The 24,536-nt window shown below is 41.9% G+C and overlaps 3 protein-coding genes across 7 annotated transcripts; 1 reads left to right on the top strand and 2 right to left on the bottom strand.

The window, feature by feature from the left end:
* The first annotated feature begins 363 nt into the window (after positions 1-363).
* Positions 364-3,741, top strand: adal (adenosine deaminase-like). The gene is made up of 10 exons (XM_035157386.2): positions 364-528; positions 671-801; positions 1,013-1,073; positions 1,159-1,246; positions 1,496-1,577; positions 1,664-1,790; positions 2,076-2,156; positions 2,246-2,384; positions 2,466-2,566; positions 3,227-3,741. The coding sequence occupies exons 1-10, from the start codon at positions 484-486 to the stop codon at positions 3,416-3,418; spliced, it is 1,047 nt and encodes a 348-aa protein (XP_035013277.1). The 5' UTR covers positions 364-483; the 3' UTR covers positions 3,419-3,741.
* nat10 (N-acetyltransferase 10) lies at positions 3,184-11,961 on the bottom strand. Of its 4 annotated transcripts, none has more exons than XM_035157384.2 (29): positions 11,808-11,961; positions 11,509-11,639; positions 11,317-11,408; positions 11,059-11,230; positions 10,501-10,623; positions 10,350-10,411; positions 10,143-10,257; positions 9,753-9,860; positions 9,455-9,588; positions 9,271-9,364; positions 9,084-9,182; positions 8,849-8,985; positions 8,447-8,571; positions 8,199-8,349; positions 7,706-7,802; positions 7,467-7,583; positions 6,895-6,996; positions 6,734-6,808; positions 6,543-6,659; positions 6,286-6,419; positions 6,149-6,197; positions 5,553-5,649; positions 5,361-5,468; positions 5,105-5,277; positions 4,892-5,011; positions 4,702-4,800; positions 4,272-4,345; positions 4,089-4,169; positions 3,184-4,005 (listed from the first exon to the last, which is right to left on the bottom strand). In XM_035157384.2, exons 2-29 carry the CDS (start codon positions 11,620-11,622, stop codon positions 3,861-3,863), a joined length of 3,114 nt encoding a protein of 1,037 aa, XP_035013275.2. In that variant the 5' UTR covers positions 11,623-11,639; positions 11,808-11,961; the 3' UTR covers positions 3,184-3,860. The 4 variants fall into 4 exon arrangements, with proteins under 4 accessions (XP_035013275.2, XP_035013273.2, XP_035013274.2 ...); XM_035157382.2 differs by having other exon boundaries at positions 11,509-11,680; positions 11,808-11,959; XM_035157383.2 differs by having other exon boundaries at positions 11,509-11,682; positions 11,813-11,959.
* Positions 11,962-13,291: 1,330 nt separating this feature from the next.
* Positions 13,292-24,260, bottom strand: caprin1b (cell cycle associated protein 1b). 2 transcript variants are annotated; one of them, XM_035157259.2, is made up of 18 exons: positions 24,104-24,260; positions 22,417-22,581; positions 22,241-22,303; positions 22,055-22,141; positions 21,726-21,964; positions 21,543-21,625; positions 19,225-19,401; positions 19,067-19,119; positions 18,899-18,982; positions 17,286-17,459; positions 17,100-17,208; positions 16,931-16,983; positions 16,740-16,832; positions 16,302-16,448; positions 15,916-16,069; positions 15,632-15,811; positions 13,947-14,053; positions 13,292-13,842 (listed from the first exon to the last, which is right to left on the bottom strand). In XM_035157259.2, the coding sequence occupies exons 2-18, from the start codon at positions 22,579-22,581 to the stop codon at positions 13,756-13,758; spliced, it is 2,055 nt and encodes a 684-aa protein (XP_035013150.2). In that variant the 5' UTR covers positions 24,104-24,260; the 3' UTR covers positions 13,292-13,755. The 2 variants fall into 2 exon arrangements, with proteins under 2 accessions (XP_035013150.2, XP_035013151.2); XM_035157260.2 differs by having other exon boundaries at positions 15,632-15,808.
* Between the last annotated feature and the right edge of the window lie 276 nt (positions 24,261-24,536).

Raw genomic sequence — 24,536 nt, 5'->3', positions numbered from 1 at the left:
TGCAAAACCAGTCGAAATGATTAATTGACCAGTAATAGAGACATTAAATACACGTGATAAAACTATTAAGTTAAAATGTACCATCTCAAATTGTGTAATTACCACAGTTCATTGCGGAAATTAAGTTCAATGAAGGCAACAGCGCCATCAAGTGATGAAGCTAGAAAATTGATTGAAAGACAATGGCTGAATAATGATCCATTTTCATTAAACAAGCAACAAACAATAGTTTTTGTTTGTGAATTAACTTCTGTCAACACGTGAAATAAAGAAATGAAGAAAGAAAGGTTTTAGAACCGCAGAAGTAGCGGAACCTTGAATCAACTACGAAGCGCGGGGGCTCATTTCTTTGTTGCACTCGGCGGTGTAACAGAGAAATGTCCACTGAAAACAAAGGCGGTTTGTCAGCGTTATGTGACAGAAGCAGCTCACACACACGCACACACACGCACACGCACCGTCCCGTCCCTGCTGTTCTTTGTGATGGAAACTGAGGCTGATGTCTTCTACCGGCAGCTTCCTAAAGTGGTGAGTCGCCAGATACAAGCGGAATGTCTCAGAAAGTAAAGAAAGTTAACTTGGTCTTTTATAAAGAGTCACTACACGAGGTTAGTGGTTTTGGTAGCTACTTGCTAACGTCAGCGTTTGAACTGTCGTCCCCCCCCCCCAGGAGCTTCACGCTCACCTCAACGGGTCCGTGAGCTCTCACACCATCGAGAAGCTCATCAAGACCAAACCTCATCTGAACATCGAACACACCATGACAGCCATCGGTAAAGGACAGAGGAGGACTCTGGACGAGTGAGTGTAACTTTAATACGAGAGCCAGCATCAAACTGGTGTAAATGACGATTCATTCATTTCATACGCGTAACACTGTTGAAAGAGTCCAGCCGATGATAAGTCGATAGTCGCCTCTTTGGGCTCAGTGGGAAGCAAATGACACACACAGACATTATTGGACTGATGAGAGGTGTGAGACATTCAAACAACATGGCGCACGTGTCCGCAGGTGTTTTCAGGTCTTCAAGGTCATCCATCAGCTGGTAGACACAGAGGAGGACATCCTCATGGTGAGGACCCGCCCCTGCCCCCTACCTATATAAATATTAATATTTTCATCTTTATCAGCAACTAAATTGACTTGTTTCTCTCCAGGTGGCCACAGATGTGATCCGGGAGTTTGCAGCTGATTCTGTCAAATACCTGGAGCTCAGAAGTACACCGAGAGAGGAGAAAAACACAGGTAACGATGCCTAACACAAAAAAGGCTTAAAGGTTAAAGGCTTCTCAGGTGAAGGGATTTGTTATGTTACATAGCAGTAAACTGAATATTTTTGGATGTTACATTTTGTTTGTGCAAAACAAGACACCTGAGTGAATCATGTTGGGCTGTGGGAAATCAAATGGCATATTGATGTAACAATAATCAGGACAATGATAATTAACGATAACTGTAAGTTGCAACTTATAAGTTCATTATCTCCTTTCCCAGGATTGACAAAAAAGGGATATATTGAAACTGTCCTCAGAGCCATTCAGCTGTGTAAAAATGAGGGACTGGACATTGATGTCAGGTAGGTGTCTCTGCATTACTGCATAATGTTTGACTATGATGCTTCAACAACTTGTTTGATGCTAAACTTGCTCATTTATCTCAAAGGTTCCTTGTGGCGATTGATCGCAGGAATGGGCCCCAGGTTGCCATGGAGACAGTGGAGCTGGCTGAGGAGTTCATGCTTTCTTCTGATGGTTTGGTTGTGGGAATCGACCTGAGTGGTGATCCAACGGTCAGTCGACCAGTTTGAATAAGTGGCTCACAAAGATTTTTGAAAATGTATTCTATTTTATATTATGTTCAACATGCGTGTCAAACAGGAAGTGCCTAGTGTATAACATTATTTCATAAAGTAAAATAAAGTAGCCGCATTTAATGTTAACATGACATGTATTTTATTGTATTAAGGCTAGTAGTCTCCAACATTGAATGGATCTGTATTTTTCGGTTGTTGCTTATTTCTGGTGGAGGGCAGGTCAGGGCTTTTTTGCTGGATTGTGTCAATTTTTGTTCTCAGGTAGGCGATGGAAAAACTTTCCTTCCAGCTCTAGAGAGGGCCAAGAACTGTGGACTGAAGCTGTCACTGCACCTCTCAGAAGTACGATAATAACAATCTTCTTGCCATTTGTCTTTAAGTGACATTATCTGCAACTGCAGTGACATTGCAACAAAAACAATATCCTCTAGGTGGCGTCCCAGCTGGAGGAGTCAGATTTGCTGTTGAATCTTCCTCCGGACAGGATCGGTCACGGCACCTTCTTGCATCCTGAAGTGGGTGGATCTCAAAGCCTGGTTGACAAAGTGCTTAAGAACAACATTCCACTGGGTGAGACTGAGTTGGAGATGAAATGATTGTTCAGTGGATTGTGCGGTACGCTAACTGTGTTTCTGATCTCCCCTCTTGTAGAGCTGTGCCTGACCTCAAATATTAAAGGACAAACTGTGCCATTTTATTCCAAACATCATTTTAAATACTGGTACCAGCTGGGGCATCCAAGTGTGATTTGTGTAAGTTTCATCCCTCTATACACATCTGTGACACTCTTTGGAAAGTGTGAAATTAACCAAACTTCTCTTCATCATCAGCATTTGTTATCCTAATACAAATATTAACAAAACATTTGTCAATACAGTAAAAAAATTCTAAAAAATTACAAATCAGGACTGAAAAATATTGGGGTCAAATCTTGAGTCTCATTCAGATAATGTTTTGATAAAAACCTGAATAAGACACTTGTGTAAACAGCATTTTCTCCTCACCTTAACCTGAATTCTGACCATGGTCCAATTATGTAGACATGTTATTCACAATCTAAATTCCTATTGGAGTTTTCACAGCAGTTTGTTATAACCACAGTTACCAACTGTTTGACGACACTTGCTCTGGGTTTGAGTGTAAACAAGTAGGACGTAATGTTGTCATGAGTCATTATCAGAAGATGCTTTGAAATATGTATGGGATATTCTATTAGCATTTCACGTAAACACATTATTGAAATAATGTCTTATTCAGAATAAGGTCAATAATAGATAGAATATTGTTGTTCTTGTAAATGTAATCAGTGTTTGCTTTGTAAAAAAGAATCTATAAAGAACCTGAAATGACGATGCCTGAAAGGAAAAACTAATTTCACCACAAGTCATTTTTTATTCTTTGTCACATTACAGACTGATGACAAGGGGGTCTTCTGTACAGACTTGTCTCAGGAGTATCAGTTGGCAGCTTCCACGTTCGGCCTGAGCCGTGAAGCCGTGTGGAAGCTCTCCCAGCAGGCCATCGATTGTATCTTCGCACCAGAGACGGTGAAACAGCAGCTCAAACAGAAGTGGACTATTTTAAAGCCTCAAGTGTTCCAGTGACCTGCTCAGTGGAGCCGAAGACAATCTATATACCTCAGGTTTCAGTTTAAAAGAAACAAACATTTTCATTAACTTTTTACAAGATTTTGTAGAAATCATGACATTAGAAGTGATTTTTTAAAACTACGGTTAACAAATGTTTAAAATAGGTGAAAGTAAACAATATTTATTTAGTACAAGTGTGAAGTGTGTTCTTTTGTCTTTTCTGTTGTTGAACGCAACAAAAAATTAAAGCAACAGACTTGTGATGACATAATGTGAATGGATGAGCCGAAGTCAAAGAAAGTCACGGATATATAAAACAATAAAAAAATGAATATCCAGTCTTTCTGATGCTCTTCGATATCTGCAAGTCCATCCCAGAAACCCAATGTTCTCTAAATTCAAGCTCATGTTGCTCCGTGCCCACACACAGTCCCGGCAATGCAGCACAGTTTTACCATCAAGCCTTCTTTCCAAATTTACCATGTTTATCCTTGTTCTTCTTGAACTTGCCGTGTGGCATTTCCTTCTTTTTCACTTTCCCGTTCCCCATTCCTCCATTGCTCGCTGTCACATTTCCCCCATCCAACTTCCTCTTCTTGTCACTGTTGAGGATAAGACACCATCACAAACATGTTTCTACAACAAGCACACAGTATTTCCCCGAGGTCCTTGAGTGTCACTTCACCTCTTTATGCTGACAATAGCCGTTTTCCCTGCTTTCTTCAACACCTGGTCCCACTCCTCATCATCTCCACGGATCTTGTACCTGTAAATACAAACAGATTAGTGAAGCTTCCGTGAATGTCGCCCTGATTAAAAAATGCCGAGACAAAGAATGAGCAAAGCCGCCCTCCAACTTTGTACTCACTGTTCTAAGTCCATTTCCTTCACTTTCTCCATATCCTGCTTGTGTTGCTCCTCAAACTCCTTAGCTGCTTCATTCTGGTAAAAGAAGAAAAAAACAATACATTTAGTATCTTTCAAACAAACACTATATTAGTTGTAGGGCTGCAGTGGAATATTGAAACTCATCTGTTAATGTATCGAGTGTTTGGTCTATAAAATATCGGAACATTTCTGATTTTACCAATCAACAGTTCAAAAAACAAGTATATTAAAGTTAATATTTTATAAAACAGAGATTGGAATATTTTTACACCTGAGAGGCTGAAACCAGCCCATTTGACACAGACCGTATATAAAGATGGATGATGCGTCTCAACTTCCTCCAAGTGCAAAATATACACTTTGACACTTATTCCTTCACTAATCACATCTATGAGTGAGACCCCACATACCAGATCATCATTCAGACTTCTGACAGTTGGCTCCATGGTAACGTCTTTAGTTACCACCATCTCTGCTTCAATCGCTTTCTCCTGGATGCTGGTGAAGGCCTGGGACAGAAAAGAAACAAACACTTTCATAGTAGGTTGTTTTAATACTCCTACTTTTCCAGTACAACTTCCATCTTACATGTCGACTCACTTGTACAAATTTGCGGATGAGGCGGTTGAAGAGACCCATGAGCTGCGAGCTTGGCAGTTCAATCTCCTTTTCTAGCTTGTCCACCGTCTTGTGTTGCAACCCTATACCCAGCAGTAACGCCTGGAGGAGAGCGGTCATCAGTCAATCAACATCTACAGGAAACTTATTGTGGTCACAGCAAAGGGAAAACTAGTTTCTAACTAGGCTACTTACACACTGTGCTGCTGAGATGGAGATGTTGCCGAGCTGCTTAAGGAAGAACATGCGTGACACCACTGGGATCAGGTCCATGATGAGGTGGTAGTCCACCATGCTCCGAGAATACAACTCCAGACGTTTGAGGTCGTAGGGGCTAAAATGTGAGTCCAGCTCGGAGCGGCTGAGAGCTGTGGGGAACAAGAGAAGAGTCAGATCAGGACCGTGAGAGGTGCTGAGGAAATCTGATGTGCTGAGGTGGAAGGCTCTTAACTGCTCGTCTCCTCCTTGGCCTTCTTGTTCTGCAGGATGCTGAGTGCCAGGCTCGGGTTGAAGCTGCTGAACTGGTAGGAGAGGAGGGACAGGAAGCGCCGACGGAAATCTGAAGAAAGCAAAACCTGTTCAGGACGACTGTGACACGTTTAAAAACAAACCAGATCTGCTGAGGTGGTGCAGGAGAGTTCACCTTTCCAGAAGGCAGCCAGCCACTGACTCTGCTCTGGAGCTTCATCTGTGTTCAGCTCCTTCAGCATCACACACGAGTGCTCTCCTGTCAGGTCATTCTAGAGACAATCACACAACCATTACACCATGTGACAAGAACAGGGGTTCAACGAATCACAGTCCGGACCATTTTTCAGATCAGCAAAAACTAAATTTAGGAAAATATAGCTTTGCTGTCTATTTATTAAAGAACTATTATGACAACACTCCAGGTGTTAAATGTTTAAATTACGTCTTAAACAAACATATTTTATATTTACTGAAATGCAATATGAACAACAAACAAAAATAGACTTTGTTGTGGTATTCAGTGTTTCCAAGTAATTATCTAATCTGCCATGTTTTAATTTGAGGATTCAAATTTATGCCATTATAACCATATAAAGTCACAGCGACAGTAAAACAGCATTTTACACCAATAAAATGTTGTAGTTCACATGCGTTCAGAGTCAATCCACACAGATTATGGATCAACTGTGATCTGCTCCACCTCAACACAACAGCACAGTGCCCAGAAACATATACGGATATTAAAACAAGACATGTTTTCATACTTACAGGAGTTTGTCGCAGGTAGACTGGAGTAAAACCTGCTTTCTTCCAGAACCTGTCGGGTTGCACGAAAAGTTTTTGACATTTCTAAATCTCCAGCAATATTAACACCCATCCCCCAGCTCCATACTTAGGGCACTCACTTCAGCAGCTGTGTGGTAAGACCATAGGAAACTCCTAAATAGTCGAGTCTCTCTGCTCTCCTCTCACTCAGCTTGAGCAGCAGAGGCGGCAGCTCCTTCCGCGGCGTGACGACCTCCTCCAGGAGACTGACGGCCTGCACAAAGGAGTTTGTGTCACAGATGTGTGCGATTTAATCTGCCTCGTCTAATCTGTAAACTGCACTTTTACACTTCATGTGGGGAATTAATGCATCTCAGATGTCTCTCGTTGTTATTACCTCACTGCTGACAGAGGTGATCTCATTGGGGTTCGAGTTTGTGCTCTCATCCATGGTGGGAAACTTGCCCTCATAGTACATCTGCAGCAGTTGGAGAGCTCTGGAGCCGTAACCCATCTGTTACACAGGTGGAGATCAAGTTACACACATGAAGGGTCACTTAAAATACTCATTAATAGCTGAAGTCTTACCCCCTGATAGTCTGGATTGACAGCGATTCGCACGACTCTGGCTCCAGAGAGGCTGCCGAACTCTGGGTCTTGGAACTATAAAAAAAAGAGCAACTGTTCATGTTCGCGCTGAGGAAATGAGATGTAATGATTTTCATAAAGCTTTTGTGACGGGATTGTACCTGTTCTGACACAGTCCAGGGAATGAGATCACCAGAGGCCTTCTTCCCTCTGGACAGACTGTTGAGGATGGACTGCCGAGAGATTTCTCCTTCCAGACACACCTGAGGAACCACACACAAACCCATGTATGTATCAACAAGCCATTATAAGCAAACATCTTAAGAAACGGGACTGGGGCTGAAGTGAGTTTGTATTTAAATGATTGAGAGAAATAAAGAAATTATTGATATAAAGCAGGAGGATTGTAAGATGTCAATCTTTGAGTCCAGGTGACAACTAGTCAACATTTGAAGACATTTTCCTAAATACATGCTCGAAATATCATGTACAAAAAGCCCAAACTCTTTTTTGTGAGGTCACAGAGACCTTGACCCCCGAACCCTAATCAGTTCATCCTTAAGTACACATGTACATTTGAAGAAATTCCCTCAAGGTGTTCTTGACATGTTCACAACAATGGGACAGATGGACGGACAACTGGAAAACATAACGCCTCTGGCCATCTCCTACCCCAACTTTTATCTTTCACAGGCACGACAGCAAATTAAAAACAGTTCCCTGAGAGTCTCACCTGCACCACAGCGAGCACCTCAGGTAGTGAGTTCTGTGTGGGAGGAACAGGCGGCAGGAGGCAAAACATGTGATGGGCCGGAGCGTCGGACAACATCTGCAGGTCATTGGGTGAATTCTGGAGCCAGAGGAAACAATGAGTCAGCAAATAAAAACAAAGATGACACAGCACTATGTGTGGGACAACACGTTCTCTAGATAAATTTGTTTTTTTATTTATTACGAGACAAATGATCTCACCTTGTAGTGTGACGCCACATACAGCGCCATCAGCCTCTGCAGGAACGCCTCAGACGCCTTATGGTAACAGAACAGTGTGTCTCTGTTCACATAATATCTGCACAACGTGGGATTAAAGATAAAAACAGAAAATCCACCACCGGGTTTGCTTCAGACTCAAGTATGAACTGAGGGCGTGACTATGAAGATGAGGTCCTGCTTCGTGCACGGACCGTCACACTGACATGAGGTGTCGAGGACACGAAAAATCTTTGCAGATAGAATTAACCAGATGCTGCTCATTAAAAATGCATCCAATGTGAAGATAGTTTTTACTGAAGATATGATCAAATTTGATATTTTAAATTCTGCATTAATTGTACAGTATAAAAATACAATCAAATAAAAGGAAAATCTTTTGGGAATTTTACTTGTATCACTTAAGTGCCTCGTGTAAGATGGGTGGTTTAACACCAGGAGTAACTTTCAGTTCTTTAGAGTGAATGAAGGATACAGGTCACAGGTCTGTGGGAGTGGGCAGCCAGAGATGAGCCTGGGGATGTTGAGACAATCCAGACAGAGCAGCTCGTTCAGCCACTTCTCCACCGCGTCTCCTGGAGCGTACCGGATCGACTCGTGGAGAGAGACCTCATAGAGGGTGCGAGCTGTGAAGTGGACATGAGCAGCAGTTAGGTGATAGACACGCATGCACGCGCACACGCATGCACACACATACACACACGCATACACACACACAGTTACCTGCTGCCAGCCTTGCTGTATTGCTGCCCCTGTTCTCTGCTGACGTGCTCTGCTGACTGCTTGCACTCTGCTGCCTCAACTGCTGAATCAGTTTGAGGGAGAGGGAACGTCCGGTGCCTTCATACCTACAGACAGCAGGAATACAAATGACAAGGGTTGAAATTATCAAAAGACTCATTGATCAGCAGAATACTTTGATCATTGATAAATATTTTAAGTTGCAAAATGCCGAAAATTCACTGTTTACAACTTCCCAAGTGCAAATATTTTTGGGGTATTATACTTTATTAAACCAGACTTAACATCTTTGTGTTCCACACAAAACCAGTACAGATCACCTCTATTTCATTAATCGTCATATCACTCTGTACTTGGTTTTATAAATGTGAGCCAGTTACTGACCCGTTGATGGTGGAAGCCATGAAAACCAGATAAGGTCCCAGCAGCTTCTTGACCAGGGGCAGAGGGATGGCTGCAGCCTCATCAATGACCAGCAGCTCAGCCTGGCCCAGTTTCACTGCATCGCCTGGGTGGATGTACTGTTGGTCACAGAACGGTGAGACCACCATCTCATGTGTTATTCCGCTTGTCAGTATAAACAACAGGAAATAGAAAAGAGCGTTGTCGTCTCCTTTACCTGAATCGTCTGCCGATGCTCTTTGAAGATGTTCACGCGCACCACAGCTTTGTTAAACTCTGGATTCAAAGACTGGATGATTTCATAGTCGAGATGCTCCTGCAAATGAAAGAGAGGATGTGAGGTTTTCAGTGCTCGGACATGGAGATTCTGTCACTGACACAGCGCAGATGATCACACAGCCTACCTGATACTGCAGAGCATCGAATCCTTTAAAGATAAACTCAAACATGGTGTGGAGGTTGTCTGGGCTTGGTGACGTTACAAAGATGTTGGAATAGCTGGAAGGAAAAAAGTCGAGCAAAATTGGTTACACTTGAAGAAAATATAACTGACAACATATTTTTGAAGATTATAAAACTAATCTGTACCCAAAAGCCACAGCTCCAGCGACAGCCAGCCCCAGAGCTGCAGACTTGCCTCGACCACGGGCAGCGGTCATAGTCACAGTGGTCCGCAGGGTCTTCTCTGAAATCGCTTCTATGAACTTCAGCACCCCCTTGGCCTAGAAGGCAAGAGTAAAACAAGAGAGCAAGGAAATGACAACTGGGACACATATTAGGATGTTATTCTTCAGGAACATCGTCAACATCTCTCAATGGCGAAGTCATCAGTTTATATTGCACTCTGTAAATGTGTCATGTGGTTCATGATTGAAAAGGTCCTGACCTGGTCCATGGTCCTGCAGGAATCCACCAACACGCCCACAGGCTGAGTGTCCTGAAGAGACTCCTTCAGCTCCTTCAGCTCCTGCTCTCGTGGAGACAAACCGTCCTCCTGAAAGGGACGAGACACATCATTTTTTTCTTTTTAATGTGAATTGCTTTGTGAACAGCAACGAGTTTAGTTTCAATTATAATCTTGGAACAGCCACAAGTCTCCAAAGGCACAAACGTCCTCCAAGTGTTAATAACTATGTATGTCACAATAAAACTGTCAGTTCAATACTAAAAGAGATTGAGCGTTGGTGGAGAGAAGTTAATCTGGTGCAATGTGTGATCAACATTTAGTACAAACAAGCAGTGAGTTGTACTTTTTGGTTTTAGGTCTTCTGTGTACCTGAGTCTTTGGAGGAACTGGGTGGATGTTTGCCATGTGACTGGAGATTGGAAGGATGTTGAGTTGGTCGTCAATGGCAACACAGTTCTTGCAGGATGCAAGAGACAGAATAAACCTGAAAAGACAGAGAAAAAAATAACACCACTGATAAGAGTCATTTCAAGTGTCCAACAATCCTGTAATTTCTATAATCTAAAGAAAGCGAACCTCTCATTGAAGCGTCCGACCACATCCTGATGAGCCTCGGTTCTGTATCGAGAGTGAACGTCCTGAGGAAAACAAGACACAGCGATCCTTAGTTATCTGAGTGGAAAAGAGAGTCTGACGTGTGTGGAGGAAAAACACGATGGAGACTCACCATCGTCATGGTGTAGAGCTGCTTCAGAGAGTTCATGGTCCGCAGCAGTATGACCACGATCCCGCCTCCTTCTACTGTCTCTACAGTTCTCGCTAAGAGGTTTGGTGTGAGAGCTTCAAAATCCTGTGTGACAGAAAATAAAGTTTAGAAAACAACCTGATGTACTCAACGCGTCATATTCATATTGATCTACAGCCGAGGCCACAGATGTGACCTAGAATAAAGTAATGTCTCAGGTTTACATAGGTACGGTGGCCCTGAAGTGCAAAACACAACGACAAATAAGGAAAAGCTGACAGAATGTATTTTATGATTTGCCGTTGTGTTTTCCTGTTTGCCAGGAAAGTGTTTTGTGATTTGTTGTTGCGTTTTGTCATTGTGTTTATATATTTGTCGTTTTATGATTCGTCATTGCGTTCTGTGTTTTATCGTTGTGTTTTGTACTTCAGGGCCACCATACATATGAAGAAGGATTCATCTTTTTTTACTTTGACTTTTGCATCCAGTCAATCCTCTGTGTGACCCCCTGGTCTGCAGCCTCAGAGCAGAGACACTCACCTGTAGGACACACATGCCGAACGTGTTTCCCAAGATCTTGTGCGTCTCGTTGTAGTAACAGTAGCGGATGTTGGTGGCGGCGATGAAGAGCTCAAACGGGTCGTCCTGGTTCAGATTCAACGTGCCCGTCTTGATCTTCTTCTGCAGATGCTTCATGCGCTTCTTGCGGTTGCTGATGGGAACATGTCAGACAGTCAGACCTCCGCTTCTCCTTCTCCACACACATCATGTGACTGTCTGCGAGGAGCGGACACTCACCTGCTGAAGCCCAGCTCCTTCTTGTAGCACCACAGAACTGAGGGCCGAGCTCTGACGGTGGCTTTGGACAGCATGTGGTGCAGGATGACAACCTGGATCAGAGACAGTGGGTTGATGCTACGTGACAACAGACTCACGTGACAGGGTAACATGGACAAAATGAGCCTGATGCTTCGCACGGGGAGAGTTCACCTGGTCTCTGCCACGATCTCCCACCACCACAAACAAGGTGCGGTGCTTCAGAGCCACTCCATTCTCGATCTGCACCCGGATCCGGTTGTCCACCTTCTTGCGGACGGTCGCCATCGTCTTCCTGCTCCAAGCTCAACAACGATAACCCAAAGAACTACGTGTGAGTAACACACTGAGAAACAAACAGGGACGTTAGCTCCGGACAGGAGTCAGAGTTCAGCCAAAACACACGAGTCCATCTACAATGCGAGGAAGAAAGAGCGCGAAATAGAAGCGTTACACTTTAAACCTTTTTTTACCTTCTTCTTGTTCAAACAAACTGGTCGTTGTTTAATCCTCGTAAAAAATACAGACAGTCGCAGTAGCTGAAGTTAAATGTCAGCCATCATGCTGTTGATACTCTCACGTGGAGACTCCGGTTCATGGAGGACCCCGGTGCGACGTCATTGCTATGCGACATTCCCTCGAGCTAAACAGGAAGTTGCCCCGAGTTTAGTCTGACAGGCGAAAACTTTTTTAGCTTTAAAATATATCCTTTATTTATCTTGTTTTATCTTGTATATTATCCTTTATAATATCATATATAATTATTGTAATAATTTGTATCCATTGGTGTTGTTGTAATCGCTATAAAACCTTTGCAACAATTTATTGATTGATAATATCCATTATGTTGCAATTACAAATAAACAAGGCATGTTCTGTCTTATTCATCAAAACATTCGGTCTCAGGTTGAGTAACAACAAATACACAAAAAAACATTAAAACAATTCAGATGAAAGCACATAAATGAAACAAAACAAAAATAGGCCCATGTCATGTAAACTTTAATATATCTAGTAATGATTAAGATTCCTTTATTGTTCCCACACACATGCAATGGGGGAAATTTGTCCTCTGCTTTTGACCCATCCGTGTGAACACAGGACACAGGACACAACCATACAGTCTATGGACACAACACACACAGTGAACACACAGAGCAGTGGGCAGCCATGGACGGCGCCCGGGGAGCAGATGTTGGGGGAGTAAGATAGCATCTGAAGTGCTTTCTTTCTTATATTCGACAAATTTCAGTGACCTCAATTAATTAATTATTAGACTAATTATTCAACCGACAGAAAATAAATGCACAGTTATGCTTTAAACCGTGTAATATTGAATTAATTTTAAAGCAAAGTTATCAAAACATTCACTGTTATTGAGTTCTCAAATCAGCCCAAACAATTGGTCAACCTATTTTTCTTTTGGTTGACACAAACATTAGGCAATCATTTTCATTATCTTTTAATCATTTAAGTAATTTCAAGCTAAATTTCAAAATTTGTGCTTGTTCCCACTCTTCCAGTGTAATATTTTAAGTTTTCTGTTTTATATAAGTTAAAACTAAATATTGTGGGATGCTCTATAACTGAAACATTAAAACAATAATTCTGACCTTTTATAAACCAAACAACTAAATGATTCATCACCAAGTCATTGGCAGAGAATATTGGCCAATTAACTGTGATGGTAATGTGAAAATCTTTTGGTCTGAGAAAGCATAGACACTAAATTGGGCTCTTAAATTGTGATGAGCGTCTTACTATTTCATCCTTGTTTTATAGACCAATACTTATTCATGAAAATAATCCACAAATTCATTTCTATTAATTATTCAGTTGTCAAACTCCTAACTAAATAAACACATCCATGTGTCCCATATCCAAAATACAAATCAATCATCAACACGAAACAAACATCTCTCAACTATACAGCAAAAACTCAAAGCTGAACCATGGGTATGCAACACAACTTTATTGAAACTTTTGAAGCGACATCAATTTACAAACAAGAAAACGGGAGCTCATTGAACATAAAACGCTTGTTTTTTTAGAATCAAAATGACAGAAAAGAACTGAGAAAGGGAATAAACTCCCAAGGATTGGACCAGCAGTGGCAGGTGCATTTTTTTTATACAAAAAATAACTTATGAAATCTTTCAAGTTTACAGGAATATTGAAACCCATGGCATGTGTAAATCAATGATTGGATTTACAGCTTACCTTGTGTTTTAGACTTAAAATGATTTGAATATTTCCAAATATCAAAGCAGGAGTTACTTTGATTGAAGAAACAGGAAAAGATACCACTGATGAAGAACAAACAAAGAGAGGACATGGGTGAGCTGGGGCAAATGCATTCTTGTATTTTGAATTTTCTGTGTGGTGCAATTTAAATCAGTCACAGTCATTATGAAAGGCTTTTCAGGATCGCATTGCCTGAGTGTTGCCTCTCGACACTCCCCTGGGTCCCTGACCAGCTCCGCGCTTGTAGTTCTGTTGGTAACCATCCTGAAGCAGCAGGGGGGAGGTAAGAGAGACATTTTAGAAACTACACCCAACAGACAACAAAAAAAAAAAAAAGGCATTGTGAAGTCTGAAGGCGTCTTTCATACCCTCTGATAATTTCCATTTGAGTAATCCCGAGGTGTGTTGAACTGGGTCTGTCCGTAGCCAGAGTTTTGAGTGTTGGCGAACGGCGGACGATAACCATCATAGCCACCTGGAAATAATAAGACCTATTAATTTAAAATGCTCCAACTGAGATTAACAAAAGAATGAACTCCTCTTTTAAGCCCCTTTCAGACGACAGCATTTTTACATGTCAACAAGCACCCAAGTCACTTTTGCAATGAAGTCCCAACAATCGGGTCTGGTTTGGTAACAAAGCACTTTGAATACAGCACATATCTGAATAAAATGTTGTCAAACTAACATAAAGGCTCCTGTAACACAAGATTAAATAGTTAAAACACAGATTCTCATGACAGCAATTTATGTTTTTCTCTACTAAAAGAAAATAACACAGATTGGTAAATTTGCTTAAGGAAATGAGTCCTTCATGGTGTTTGCCTGTTAGCTCATGGTCAGGGTGAACACAACACATACATTGCTTATGTGAGGAATGTCAATAAAAGATGCAGAATATTTCTCATTCCAAGAGAAATTGACAAAGCCTTATTATTTTGTTGAGGTAATAGAGTTGAGTGTGCCTGTTGATGCACTCGCAGTGAAAAAGGCTGATCTTGAGCATCATTGCAGCTAAAAACACTGAATTTGAGTTGCAAGGACAAACGCTCTTGGTCAAAGTCAACACGCTTCAGCAGAGTTTGTGCCAAACAAGCAGCATTCACGAGATGGCATCCTGACAGAAACATTTTTACACAGGCAGGTTTTGTGGTGAGGGAGCTAATAGCTTAGAAGCTGAAACCTCAGTTAGAGGGAAAATGTGTGAAGGAGCCTTGTTATTGCTGCGTTGTCTTGAAGAACCCTCACAAAGGAGATTTCTGATAAAGCACCAGATAATAAAAAAATAAATAAAAAAAAGACAGACATTACAAGACATTTCCAGTTTTTCTCTTTGGATATCAAGCAATATATTTTGGCTAAGACTGGCTCTGTGTAGCATCAGCAACACTACGATTTGACATCAGGCGCCTCGCCAAAGACCCCGTTCACACCTTGTATTAACATGTGGTTTTTATGATCTGATTTGAAGTGGACAGCTGTAAGTACAGATGGGAATGCACACCAGACTACATTTGGAGGTGGTCTGGGCCACATGTGTCCACATTCTTTTAGCAGTGTGAACGTAAATCCATCCTGAGCCACATATGAGGGACCTCCTACTCAGCTGAGATCCTCTGACCCACTACAGGTTCACTATGTATTGAACGTTCCTTTTTTTGTAGTATAGAGTGGTGAGGTGAGATCTGACCTGAGATCCAATCAGGAGATGCATATGGGGCCACAGGTGTGAACGCATGCACTCAGAGCTGTCCACTTGTGATCGGATCACAAAAACCACATGTTAATACCTGGTGTGTACGGGGCCAAAGAGAAGCAACTCAAGCCATCAGATTAGAAAGGTTAGTGTGTTAGTGATCAGTAATTCAGTATGACCCTCAAAGGATGTTATGACAATGAAGTGATGCTTGAAAGGGTAAAGGTTCCAACCTAAAAATTTAAGTGAAAGAACAGACAAAAAAACATTACTTTACTAGATAGACAAAGCCATCGATGTAACATATTTGTCTGAAAGGGGCTTAAGTGACAATAATTGATAAGCTTGTGGGTTTACCTCTGAATCCATTTGATGAGCCTCTGTAGCCATTGATCATGCCCCTGGCGTTACGAGGTCCGCCACGAGACATGCCTCTGCTGTTGTAGAAGGACTGACCCTGCCTGCCGAAGCCTGGGCCCTGCTGAGAAGGCTGCTGGTGGCCTCCTGACTGGTCTTGGGAATGGAAAGCACCAACTGCTAAAAAACATGGACTCACTGTTACAGGTAACTCTTACACAGGGGAAAATACAGTATTTCACTGGACTATCATCCCAGAAACAATCACGTGAAAATCTACCCACCAGACTGCAGTTGTTCTGACTGCATCTCCGTCTGCTCCACAGGATGCTGCGCCTGGTTATCGAAGGCCGGGTTGTAGTTGTTCTGGTATTGGTTGGCCTGGTTCAAAGCCTCCGTCTCATCAGCTGGTGGGACTGGGGCATTAAGGTTGAACACCTGAGGGTAAACAAGGGCCACATTGTAGTGAAGCCAGAACCAGAGGAAAGGTCACAGGCTCATTAGGAGGAAAGTACATTACCCACTATTTCCACAATATAGCTGCATGACTACAAAGCCCAAGAACCAACAATGGATGAGAGAGCACTTAAGGACTCAACGTGCAATTATCAATGCAAGTCATTTAGCTTTATGACAGGTATTGTTTGTAAACTTTGTGTCACAGTCTTACTGTCTGCATTGACTGGAATGGTGCAGCATTGACATTGATGCCACTGCTTTGAGGAGCTTTGGAAACAGGCTGGAAAACCTGCGTCGGAGAGGCAGGGGGGAGAGCAGTCGAGGGGGGAGGCTGCTCCGATGATAAGGACATTGAGGTCTGTGGAAGAGGGACACACGACACAAGTTGCAGGACTGAAAGATACAGATTTTCGATGATTCAGTGATTTGATTTAAAAAAACAAGTTCCTGAAAATTATCACAGGAAATAAAATAAAAAATATTATCACACATTCTGAAAGTATATATGTATATCACCCTTTTATCAATATTCATCATCAGTAAAACAAATGTAAGATCTTTCCAAAACAACTTAATTTTAAGTAACACATGTGAATTCTTGACTGTGGAAAAATATCAGTCATTCAAAGAAAAGCAGAGCCTGGTTTACCTGGTTGGGGTCGATAGTTTCTGTTAAGGGTCGAGGATCTGGCGTGTGTGAGGTCTGATACATGGGGGGCGGTGTTGGGGAGACAATGGGGACCTGTACATATGGAGATTGAAAATAAAACATATATAAACTATACGATTTTTTACTGGCGTGTTCCTATCAGTTTTGTTGTTTCCTGTTTGGTTACTTACTTGCGTGGGCTCAGGTTGGACAGGAACAGTGTTGGGTTGTGATAGCCGGGACTCTGGGTGAACAGAAGATTTAAACACTGCACTGTAGTCAACTTCAACTTCCACTGTAAGATATTAGTTTCAATATTTAGACATCATGACGTCAAAACTTTCTCTTTGTTAAACCCACCAGGAGGACACACCATCTGTGTTAAGTCCATGTTTTGAGCAGGGGCCATGGGCTGTGCCGATACAATGGCCGGGTCAATGGGCTGTCCGTCAAAGTCCAGCATGGAGTCCTGACAACAAAGACGTAATCAGCATCATACTAAAACTTCTACAGTAAACATCCATGTTCTTAACACCAACTCCTCACCTGCATGAAGTTGTACGTTCCCTGCATCTGTGCCATTAAATCCTGCACCACCTGCTTCCTGACCAGGGGGTCGGAAGGTGGCACAGGAGATGTTGAGTTCATGGGGTGAGTCTCCAAGGCAACAGGGGGAGCTGCAGGCTGCACGGGCTGCTGCTGCTGCATGGCACTGACTGCCTGAGAGAGTGAGACACACAGAACAGGTGAGTGCTGGACTTGAAAACAAAAGGAGCAAATTAAAACCGGATCATTACATAAGACTTTAAACGAAACTGCTGATGACTAAACACAGAACATGAGCATTGCAGCGTAGAAATAGTTCCACTGTTTGCCCTCATGAGTCAGAATGGGAAATTATTCTTGTGCAAGTGAATAAAAAGTCTGGCAAAAGCAAAATCCAGCGCTTTAAAACATCAACTCGTCAAAGCAAATCACACAGTGTCAGACCATAACAGGGTGGCGCTTTAACACTTGCCTCACAGCCCTCACTGGACAAAGGGCTCTGCCTGTACACGCTATACACTCACCAAGCACTTTATTACGAGCACCCGTACACCTGATTATTCATGTAATTATCCAATCAGTCATGTAAAAGCAGTGCAATTCATAAAATCATGTAGATACAGGTCAAGGGCAGAATGAGGAAAGATGTGAACTCAGTGACTTTGACTGAGGCATGGTTGTTGGCACCAGACTCCAGGTTGCAGCTGACTCACTCTTTACAACTGCAGTGCTTATAAAGCAGCTCAGGACAAACACTTTGAGCCATGCGGAATATATCGTCTACAGCAGCAGAGAGCACGTCAGGTTCCACTTCTGTCAGCCAAGAAGAAGTCTGAGGCTGCAGTGACACACACTCACCAACACTGGACAGATGAAGACTGGAAAAATGAGCCTGGTCTGATGAATCTGTTTCTGCTGAGGCTGCAGATGGTTGGGTCAGAATTTGGCATCAACAGCATGAATCCGTGGACTCGTCCTGCCTTGTGTCAACAATCCAGGCTGGTGGTGGTGTAATGGTGTGGGGAATGTTTGCTTCACACACTTTGGGTCCTTAATACTAATCAATCATGATGTGAGTGTTACAGTCTGAGTGTTGTTGCTTACCACTTTCGTCAATTTATGGCCACAGTTTAAAATTTTCTAATGGAAATTTCCAGCACGATAATGCTGTGAACTTCATTTGCCTCCTTGGTCACCAGATGTGAATCCAGGAAACTTTTGTGATGTGGTAGAGCAGGACATGTGCAGCATTAATGGGCAGCTGACAAATCTGCAGAAACTCAGGCTGTTTTGAGAACAAAGGGAGGCTCTACACAGTAATAGAATGGTGTTCCTAATGAAGTGCTTGGTGATATAATACTGCTTGTATAATCATTCCTCACTCTCTGTAGAAGTTTTAATGTTTTTGGCAGCCAAGGTATGGATGAGAATCCGCTTTCTGACCGACATCATTCGCAGGATTGATTGTGATCCAAATGTCATCAAGACATTTGCAAAACAAACGACAATCTAGGATGATGCGTAGATAAATAAATAATAAAACTCTTATATCAGGAAAAAAATGGCAAATGGTTAAAGACCCTGAAGAGAAAAATGTAAAACTTGCAGCGTACCTCTGTTTCCGTGGTCCACTCATCCCCCTGCTCCTTCTCACTTCCACTGTATGTGCCGTCTGGAATGAACTGTCTATTTACAAACTGGAGGAATAAAAACAAACCAAGCGTCAGTACAAATATACATTAGCTCCAAGACTTCAGTGGTGAAAGGAACTATCACCTCACCTCTGTTGTTTCCACTGCAATGGGCTCTGTGAACTCCTCAATTATTTCAGTTTCTGCAAAGAGAAAAAAACATTTAGAGAATGTAATGCTGATCTTTTTATTACACGATTAAATTAGCCTGTTAAAAATAGTCAACATTTGTGCAGAATGACTTGGACCTGGATCAACAGTCTGCTCTTCTGCTTCTGACGATTCAGCTGCTGCCACAACTGCTGCTGCCACTGGCTCTTCCTCCTCTTCCTCCTCACACACTCCATTTTGATGAGACTGAGACTGAGACTTGTCAAAGTACCCACTCAGCAGAACCTGGTCCAAAGTCTCTTTCAGAGCCTTGTCTAGCAAAGGAAAAACATAGCTGGTTAGCATTTTACTGGAAAGGCAGATCATAACAGAAAACATCCAAATTCACATTTATTAAACTAATATTTTGTATCAATCATGGTTTGGTTCATGTTTGAACTGCTCAAATAAAATGTCACAACATAATAAACTTGTATTTTCATAAATAAAGATACTCCTTTAAAACTACTGAGCTAAATTCAACCACCAACTGAAATGACAATTATAAAATTATAAGTAATTTGAAAACATCAAATTCATATGACCAGAGCTGTATGTCCGGGGGAATGTGAATGAGGTCATGTGACCAGACGACACACACTGTGGCAAAGAAAGCCAAACACTGTGCTTTTATGTGACACAACATCCAACCCAGAAAATATAGTTTCAAATCTTCATATTTCTCTGTGACATTCAATATTAAGAATTAAATAAGCAACAAGAAAAAGTCATGTTTAGTAGAAAATAACAAATGGGATGGATTAAAAACTGTGGCAACACCAACTAGGGCATTAATGTGATTTTCACAGTACATTAACCGACACTCTGTGATACCAAGAGTAAAATATTACAGTATTTCACAATTATTATCAGTTACAGATTGAGAAAGTATTCATATACTTTACTTGAGTAAAATACTAATATGACACTGTAAAGTACTCTGTTACAAGTACAAGCCCTGCATTGAATATGTTAAGTATGCAAATATGATCACAGAACGTACAATAACACTATTATAAATAAACACACTCAAAGCAGAATAGAGTCTCCTGTGACTGTTATGCTATCATATATTATATCATTAGTTTATTATTAAACATGCAATAATGTAAAAGCAGGATTCTGCTGTTGTAGATGCTTAAGATGAAAATATTTTTTACTGTTCTGTATACAACCGAAATAATGGTTATTTCCTTCAATAAACAATCGCTTGTTTGGACAGTAAAAAAATGTGATAATAGTGAGAAATGCTGTAACAAGTGCTTACACAATTATCAAAAACAGTTAACAATTAATTGTGTGTTTCTTTATGAGCGCAGGATTGGGATCAATGTAGCCGGGATGGCCTGTAGTTTACTAGAAAAAAAACCTAATTCCTTTATACCAACTCGAGTTTCTTCAGGTAGAGCAGATGAATGTTATTTCCTCCCCTGCCTCCGGCCACCAAGTCTGCTGCTGCCTGAAAAATATCACTCTGAGTCACTGAGTGAGGCCTCCTTACTGGGGTGAAGGGGTTGGCTGGTGTCACCACAGGGAACTGGGTCACCAGTATCCTAATATGACTCCAGAGAGCTGACCAGTGGAACCACAGGCGACTGGGCTACTGGCACCCTGCCCCGCTGCTGAGTCAGGATAAGCCCATAGCGCTCAACCCCCGAGCAGAATGCAGCAGTGCGTTCCCGAGGCCAGACCGCTGAGAATGCAGTACGCGTTTATGCCCGAGCCCTGATTATTCACATCACAGTCCCTCACACATGCTGCATTAACAAAACACGATGCACTCCCTACATTATCTTACTGGGCCAAGTTTATAGCCGACAGCACCATATGAAGAAAGTATTGTATAGAGCTTTTGCCTTCTTCATCACCTTGGGACCAATCAAAAGCACGGGGTCAAATTACTTATGGCTGACTTTTGATAAAAAGCCTGTTGATGACTGCGTCGTCACCATCTGATAAAATGTCCCTCCAACAATTGTCACCACCAGCTGGCCAGTTTGTACTGAATAATGAATCTCCTTTTATTTAGACTGAATCAATAGTTTTCAATGTTGATCCATCTGCTAATTATTTTCACTGTCTGATAACTCTTCCAGCCGTATTCTGCAAAAAATGCCTGTCAGAAAAAGGCTATTGTCTCACTAACAAACCCCAAAGTTTACTAAAATAACCAACAGCAAATATTCACCGAGTGGAACCAGTGGTAACCTGTGCATTTTTCAAACGGCTTTCTTTTAGCTGATCTACATGGTCATGTTTGAAACTTATCAAAATAGTTTCTGTTGAGTGACAAATCAATTTGACAACCAAGATTATAGTGAAAATAATTAGCCAAACCAAGACAGTCACTGTAAGAATAGTTATATGTAGTTGTGCTACTGCTATACAAAACTAAGTGATGAAACATTTGACTTACATGTTGTTCCAACCACAGCCTTGTCCCTCCCTTCCAGCAGGTCCCAGAGGTGCACAGATGCTTCTTCATACTTGTCGACCAACCTGTGACAGTAACGATAAGTTGCATGAATCACCTTGATTAATAAAAAAAAAACTTATGTTGCATTTCTAATTGATCCAGATATTAATGCCTTGGACCAACCTGACATTTTGATCACGGTCTGGTCCCACTAATTTGTAGAACTCATCAAAAGCTGCAAGATCTGTGTCGGTCAGCAGCGGTGATCCACAGAGTCCCTGCTTCAGGTCCTGCCGCACCGTCTCGTCTCCCAGCCGGTCCAGGAGGAACTGCAGCTCCAGGATCGTCTTCAGCCTCCTCTGCTCTGCCTCGTCGCGCTGCAGCTGCTCCCGCCGCGCAGACTTCTTCACCACCTTCTGGACCTAATGAAAATATACATGAGCCAGATACAGCTGATTTTCTACAGTCAGAACAGACACTGAACATAACCAACAAACCATAGTTAGCCTTACATCTTGTCCCAGTGCCATGAAAGTCTTCTGCAACTCTCGGGAAAATTCCAAGTTATACGTGATCTCCTGGTATTTGGAGAGGGCCTCCTAATACAACAAGGAGAAATAGTCATTTCACACATTGCCAAATTGTAAAATATTTGGAAGACCTTATGTGTGGAATGATGCAGACTTCAGTGTACCCACCAGCTGGTCCTGGTTGAGTCGCTCCCCATTATTCTTCCTGACTTGATAATCATCCAGTTTGCTCTGTGGGTGACCATTCAAACAGTTTGGAAATTGAACACGTTAGGTGGAGAAATTAAGAGAAGTAGTTACAGTCCATATTAATGTCTGGAGGATCTGGAGCAAATGGTTGTTACCTTTTTCTTCTCCATGTTGCGGGCCTTCTTGTCGATGATGCACAGCACCTGCTTCAAGACATCAGACTGTCCACCGAATGTAAAATTGCCCATCAACCCTGGAGCGGATCCCACATCTGGGCTCGCAGACTGCACTGCTCTGTTTGCATTCATTGCTGAGGGCATCTAGAAAGTAAAGTATGAAAGATTAACATTTGATGGCAATAAACAGGGACTTTTCTTCTCTGTACCCTGCCAATTTTTCTCAGTTAAATGAGTTACCATTAACTTCTTGTAAATAGTAAAGATGCATTGATCAAATACTCCATATCCGTATCAGTGCAGATGCAGGTTCCTAGTCAATGCAATAGCACAGTGCATTGTATCACATTACATTGAATTAATTCAGCCACAGCAAGCCCCTGACTCAGCTTTTAATACCACAGCAATCCTTGGCCTATATCACCTCACAGACATAAATATTCCTGTACATTTAAAGCAGCGAGCTACAGATTTAGAAATGCAAGTGAAAGACAGGACAAGATTTAGACTTGTTATCTGCACTGGCAGATATCCAAAGTAGAATAACACCGTTTGAATCTGGAAAGAGTGAATCAGTGCCTCCTCAGAAAATGTCCAACACAGTTTCCCCAAGATAAAATTAACACATTCATATAGTTTGTTCAAATCTGATCAACAGTCCTAAACAATTATATATCACATTACTTTCAGAGAATCCTAAGCAGACCAGCAAACATTCCCAATGAAGATGATAAGGTTTAAATTAAATGTAAGTATTTTGCACAAACAAGGTCTTACATTAGCATGGTTCAGTTAGACAGACAGAATATTTAAACCAGTTGTGTCTGCTCTACACGAGTTATCAGATCGCATGATACAGTGAACGACTCATGGTCATAAAAATTAATCGGCAACTGTTTTGATAATCAAATCATTTGCAAGAATTCAATGTGGCACGTCACTGCTTTGCTGAGTCTTACATTACAGTTACCAGCTGAATATTCCACTGGAGTTTTATATGTTTTTGTTTTGTTATAAAACAGGTAGTTTAATTACATCATCCTGTGCTCCAAGACTAATCCTCAAAGCAATCAGCGGATTTATCAGTGACGAAAATGACCATTAGTTGAAGACCTAAAATAGACTAGAAGAGACAGATGACAGAGAGGTAATCTGTGTGATACCAAGAGTATGTTATAGCAATATGATGTCAAAGAAAGATGGGATTTAGCAGCTCGAGCAGAACAGCAAATATCTCCACTATAACTATATGTAAACAATACAAGTCAACTGTATTGTTAACGTGAGGAATAGCTTGTATACATCTATTATAAATACTCAGGTTTCCCAGACATGCTGCATAACCTAGCACTTCATCATCAGCTAACTTTGAACAGAGAGTGAAGTAGAGGGAGGACATTTAACCCTGTGCCATCTCCTCATCAGCATACGCGCTCTCGCTAAACATGTGCTACGAAGCGGTGTCCTCGGCCGGCGGCTCTGTGGCCCCGTGTGGCCCCGGAGAGGGGGTCAGCTCACGGTGCTTGGTAAACGGCCCAGTCCGTTAGCACACACACCGCTGCCTTAGCATCCCCCATGCACTGCTAGCTCCGGGCAGCGAGGCGTGCTAGCCAACAGCCGACCGGGAGCCCTGTTCCCGCGGCGGCGCGACACCCGATTCACCCACCTTGATATTTTATATATCCACAGGGGAGCTTGCTAGCGAAATGTGCGAGAGTTGTTATTATTGTTGTGTTGCTTTATTTTTTCTCTGTCACTCTAGCGTGGGATCCGCCCCGCCGGCCTCACCGACAACTGAGACGGTTCGAAAGACGGAGAAACTCTTTATAAAGGCGGAGGTCCGTTTTTAGCTGTCCAAGATATGCCTGACTACATACACTACAAAACAAACATCGCTGACGCATCGATAAAACATAAAAACACACAACCACACCAAATACAGAAATCTAAATCTAATTCCAAGATATTTTATTAATCCTTTCGTATCTAAATATTATAAATATTTTATTTGTGGTACGGCATATTAGTGACCAGCCAATTGGCAGAAAATCTGCACAATCATTAGCTTTGATTAGTTTTATGCTGCGTTCCAATACACC

The sequence above is a fragment of the Hippoglossus stenolepis genome, chromosome 5 (assembly GCF_022539355.2).
Source record: "Hippoglossus stenolepis isolate QCI-W04-F060 chromosome 5, HSTE1.2, whole genome shotgun sequence".
NCBI classification, from domain to species: Eukaryota; Metazoa; Chordata; class Actinopteri; order Pleuronectiformes; family Pleuronectidae; genus Hippoglossus; species Hippoglossus stenolepis.
Note: the sequence above shows the minus strand (reverse complement) of the source record. Positions and strands in the feature narration are given on the sequence as shown.

Excerpts from the sequence above, each read along its gene's own strand:
- adal (XM_035157386.2), top strand. The coding sequence starts at position 484 with ATGGAAACTGAGGCTGATGTCTTCTACCGGCAGCTTCCTAAAGTG. Across the intron at positions 529-670 it reads ACCGGCAGCTTCCTAAAGTG|GAGCTTCACGCTCACCTCAA; the intron begins GTGAGTCGCCAG and ends CCCCCCCCCCAG. Across the intron at positions 1,578-1,663 it reads GGACTGGACATTGATGTCAG|GTTCCTTGTGGCGATTGATC; the intron begins GTAGGTGTCTCT and ends TTTATCTCAAAG.
- nat10 (XM_035157384.2), bottom strand. The coding sequence starts at position 11,622 with ATGGCGACCGTCCGCAAGAAGGTGGACAACCGGATCCGGGTGCAGATC. Across the intron at positions 6,997-7,466 it reads AGGTGCTCGCTGTGGTGCAG|GTGTGTCTGGAAGGAGAAAT; the intron begins GTGAGACTCTCA and ends GTGGTTCCTCAG. Across the intron at positions 5,650-6,148 it reads TCTACCTGCGACAAACTCCT|AATGACCTGACAGGAGAGCA; the intron begins GTAAGTATGAAA and ends GATTGTCTCTAG.
- caprin1b (XM_035157259.2), bottom strand. The coding sequence starts at position 22,581 with ATGCCCTCAGCAATGAATGCAAACAGAGCAGTGCAGTCTGCGAGCCCA. Across the intron at positions 22,304-22,416 it reads GCAACATGGAGAAGAAAAAG|AGCAAACTGGATGATTATCA; the intron begins GTAACAACCATT and ends GGTCACCCACAG. Across the intron at positions 21,965-22,054 it reads TCATGGCACTGGGACAAGAT|GTCCAGAAGGTGGTGAAGAA; the intron begins GTAAGGCTAACT and ends TATTTTCATTAG.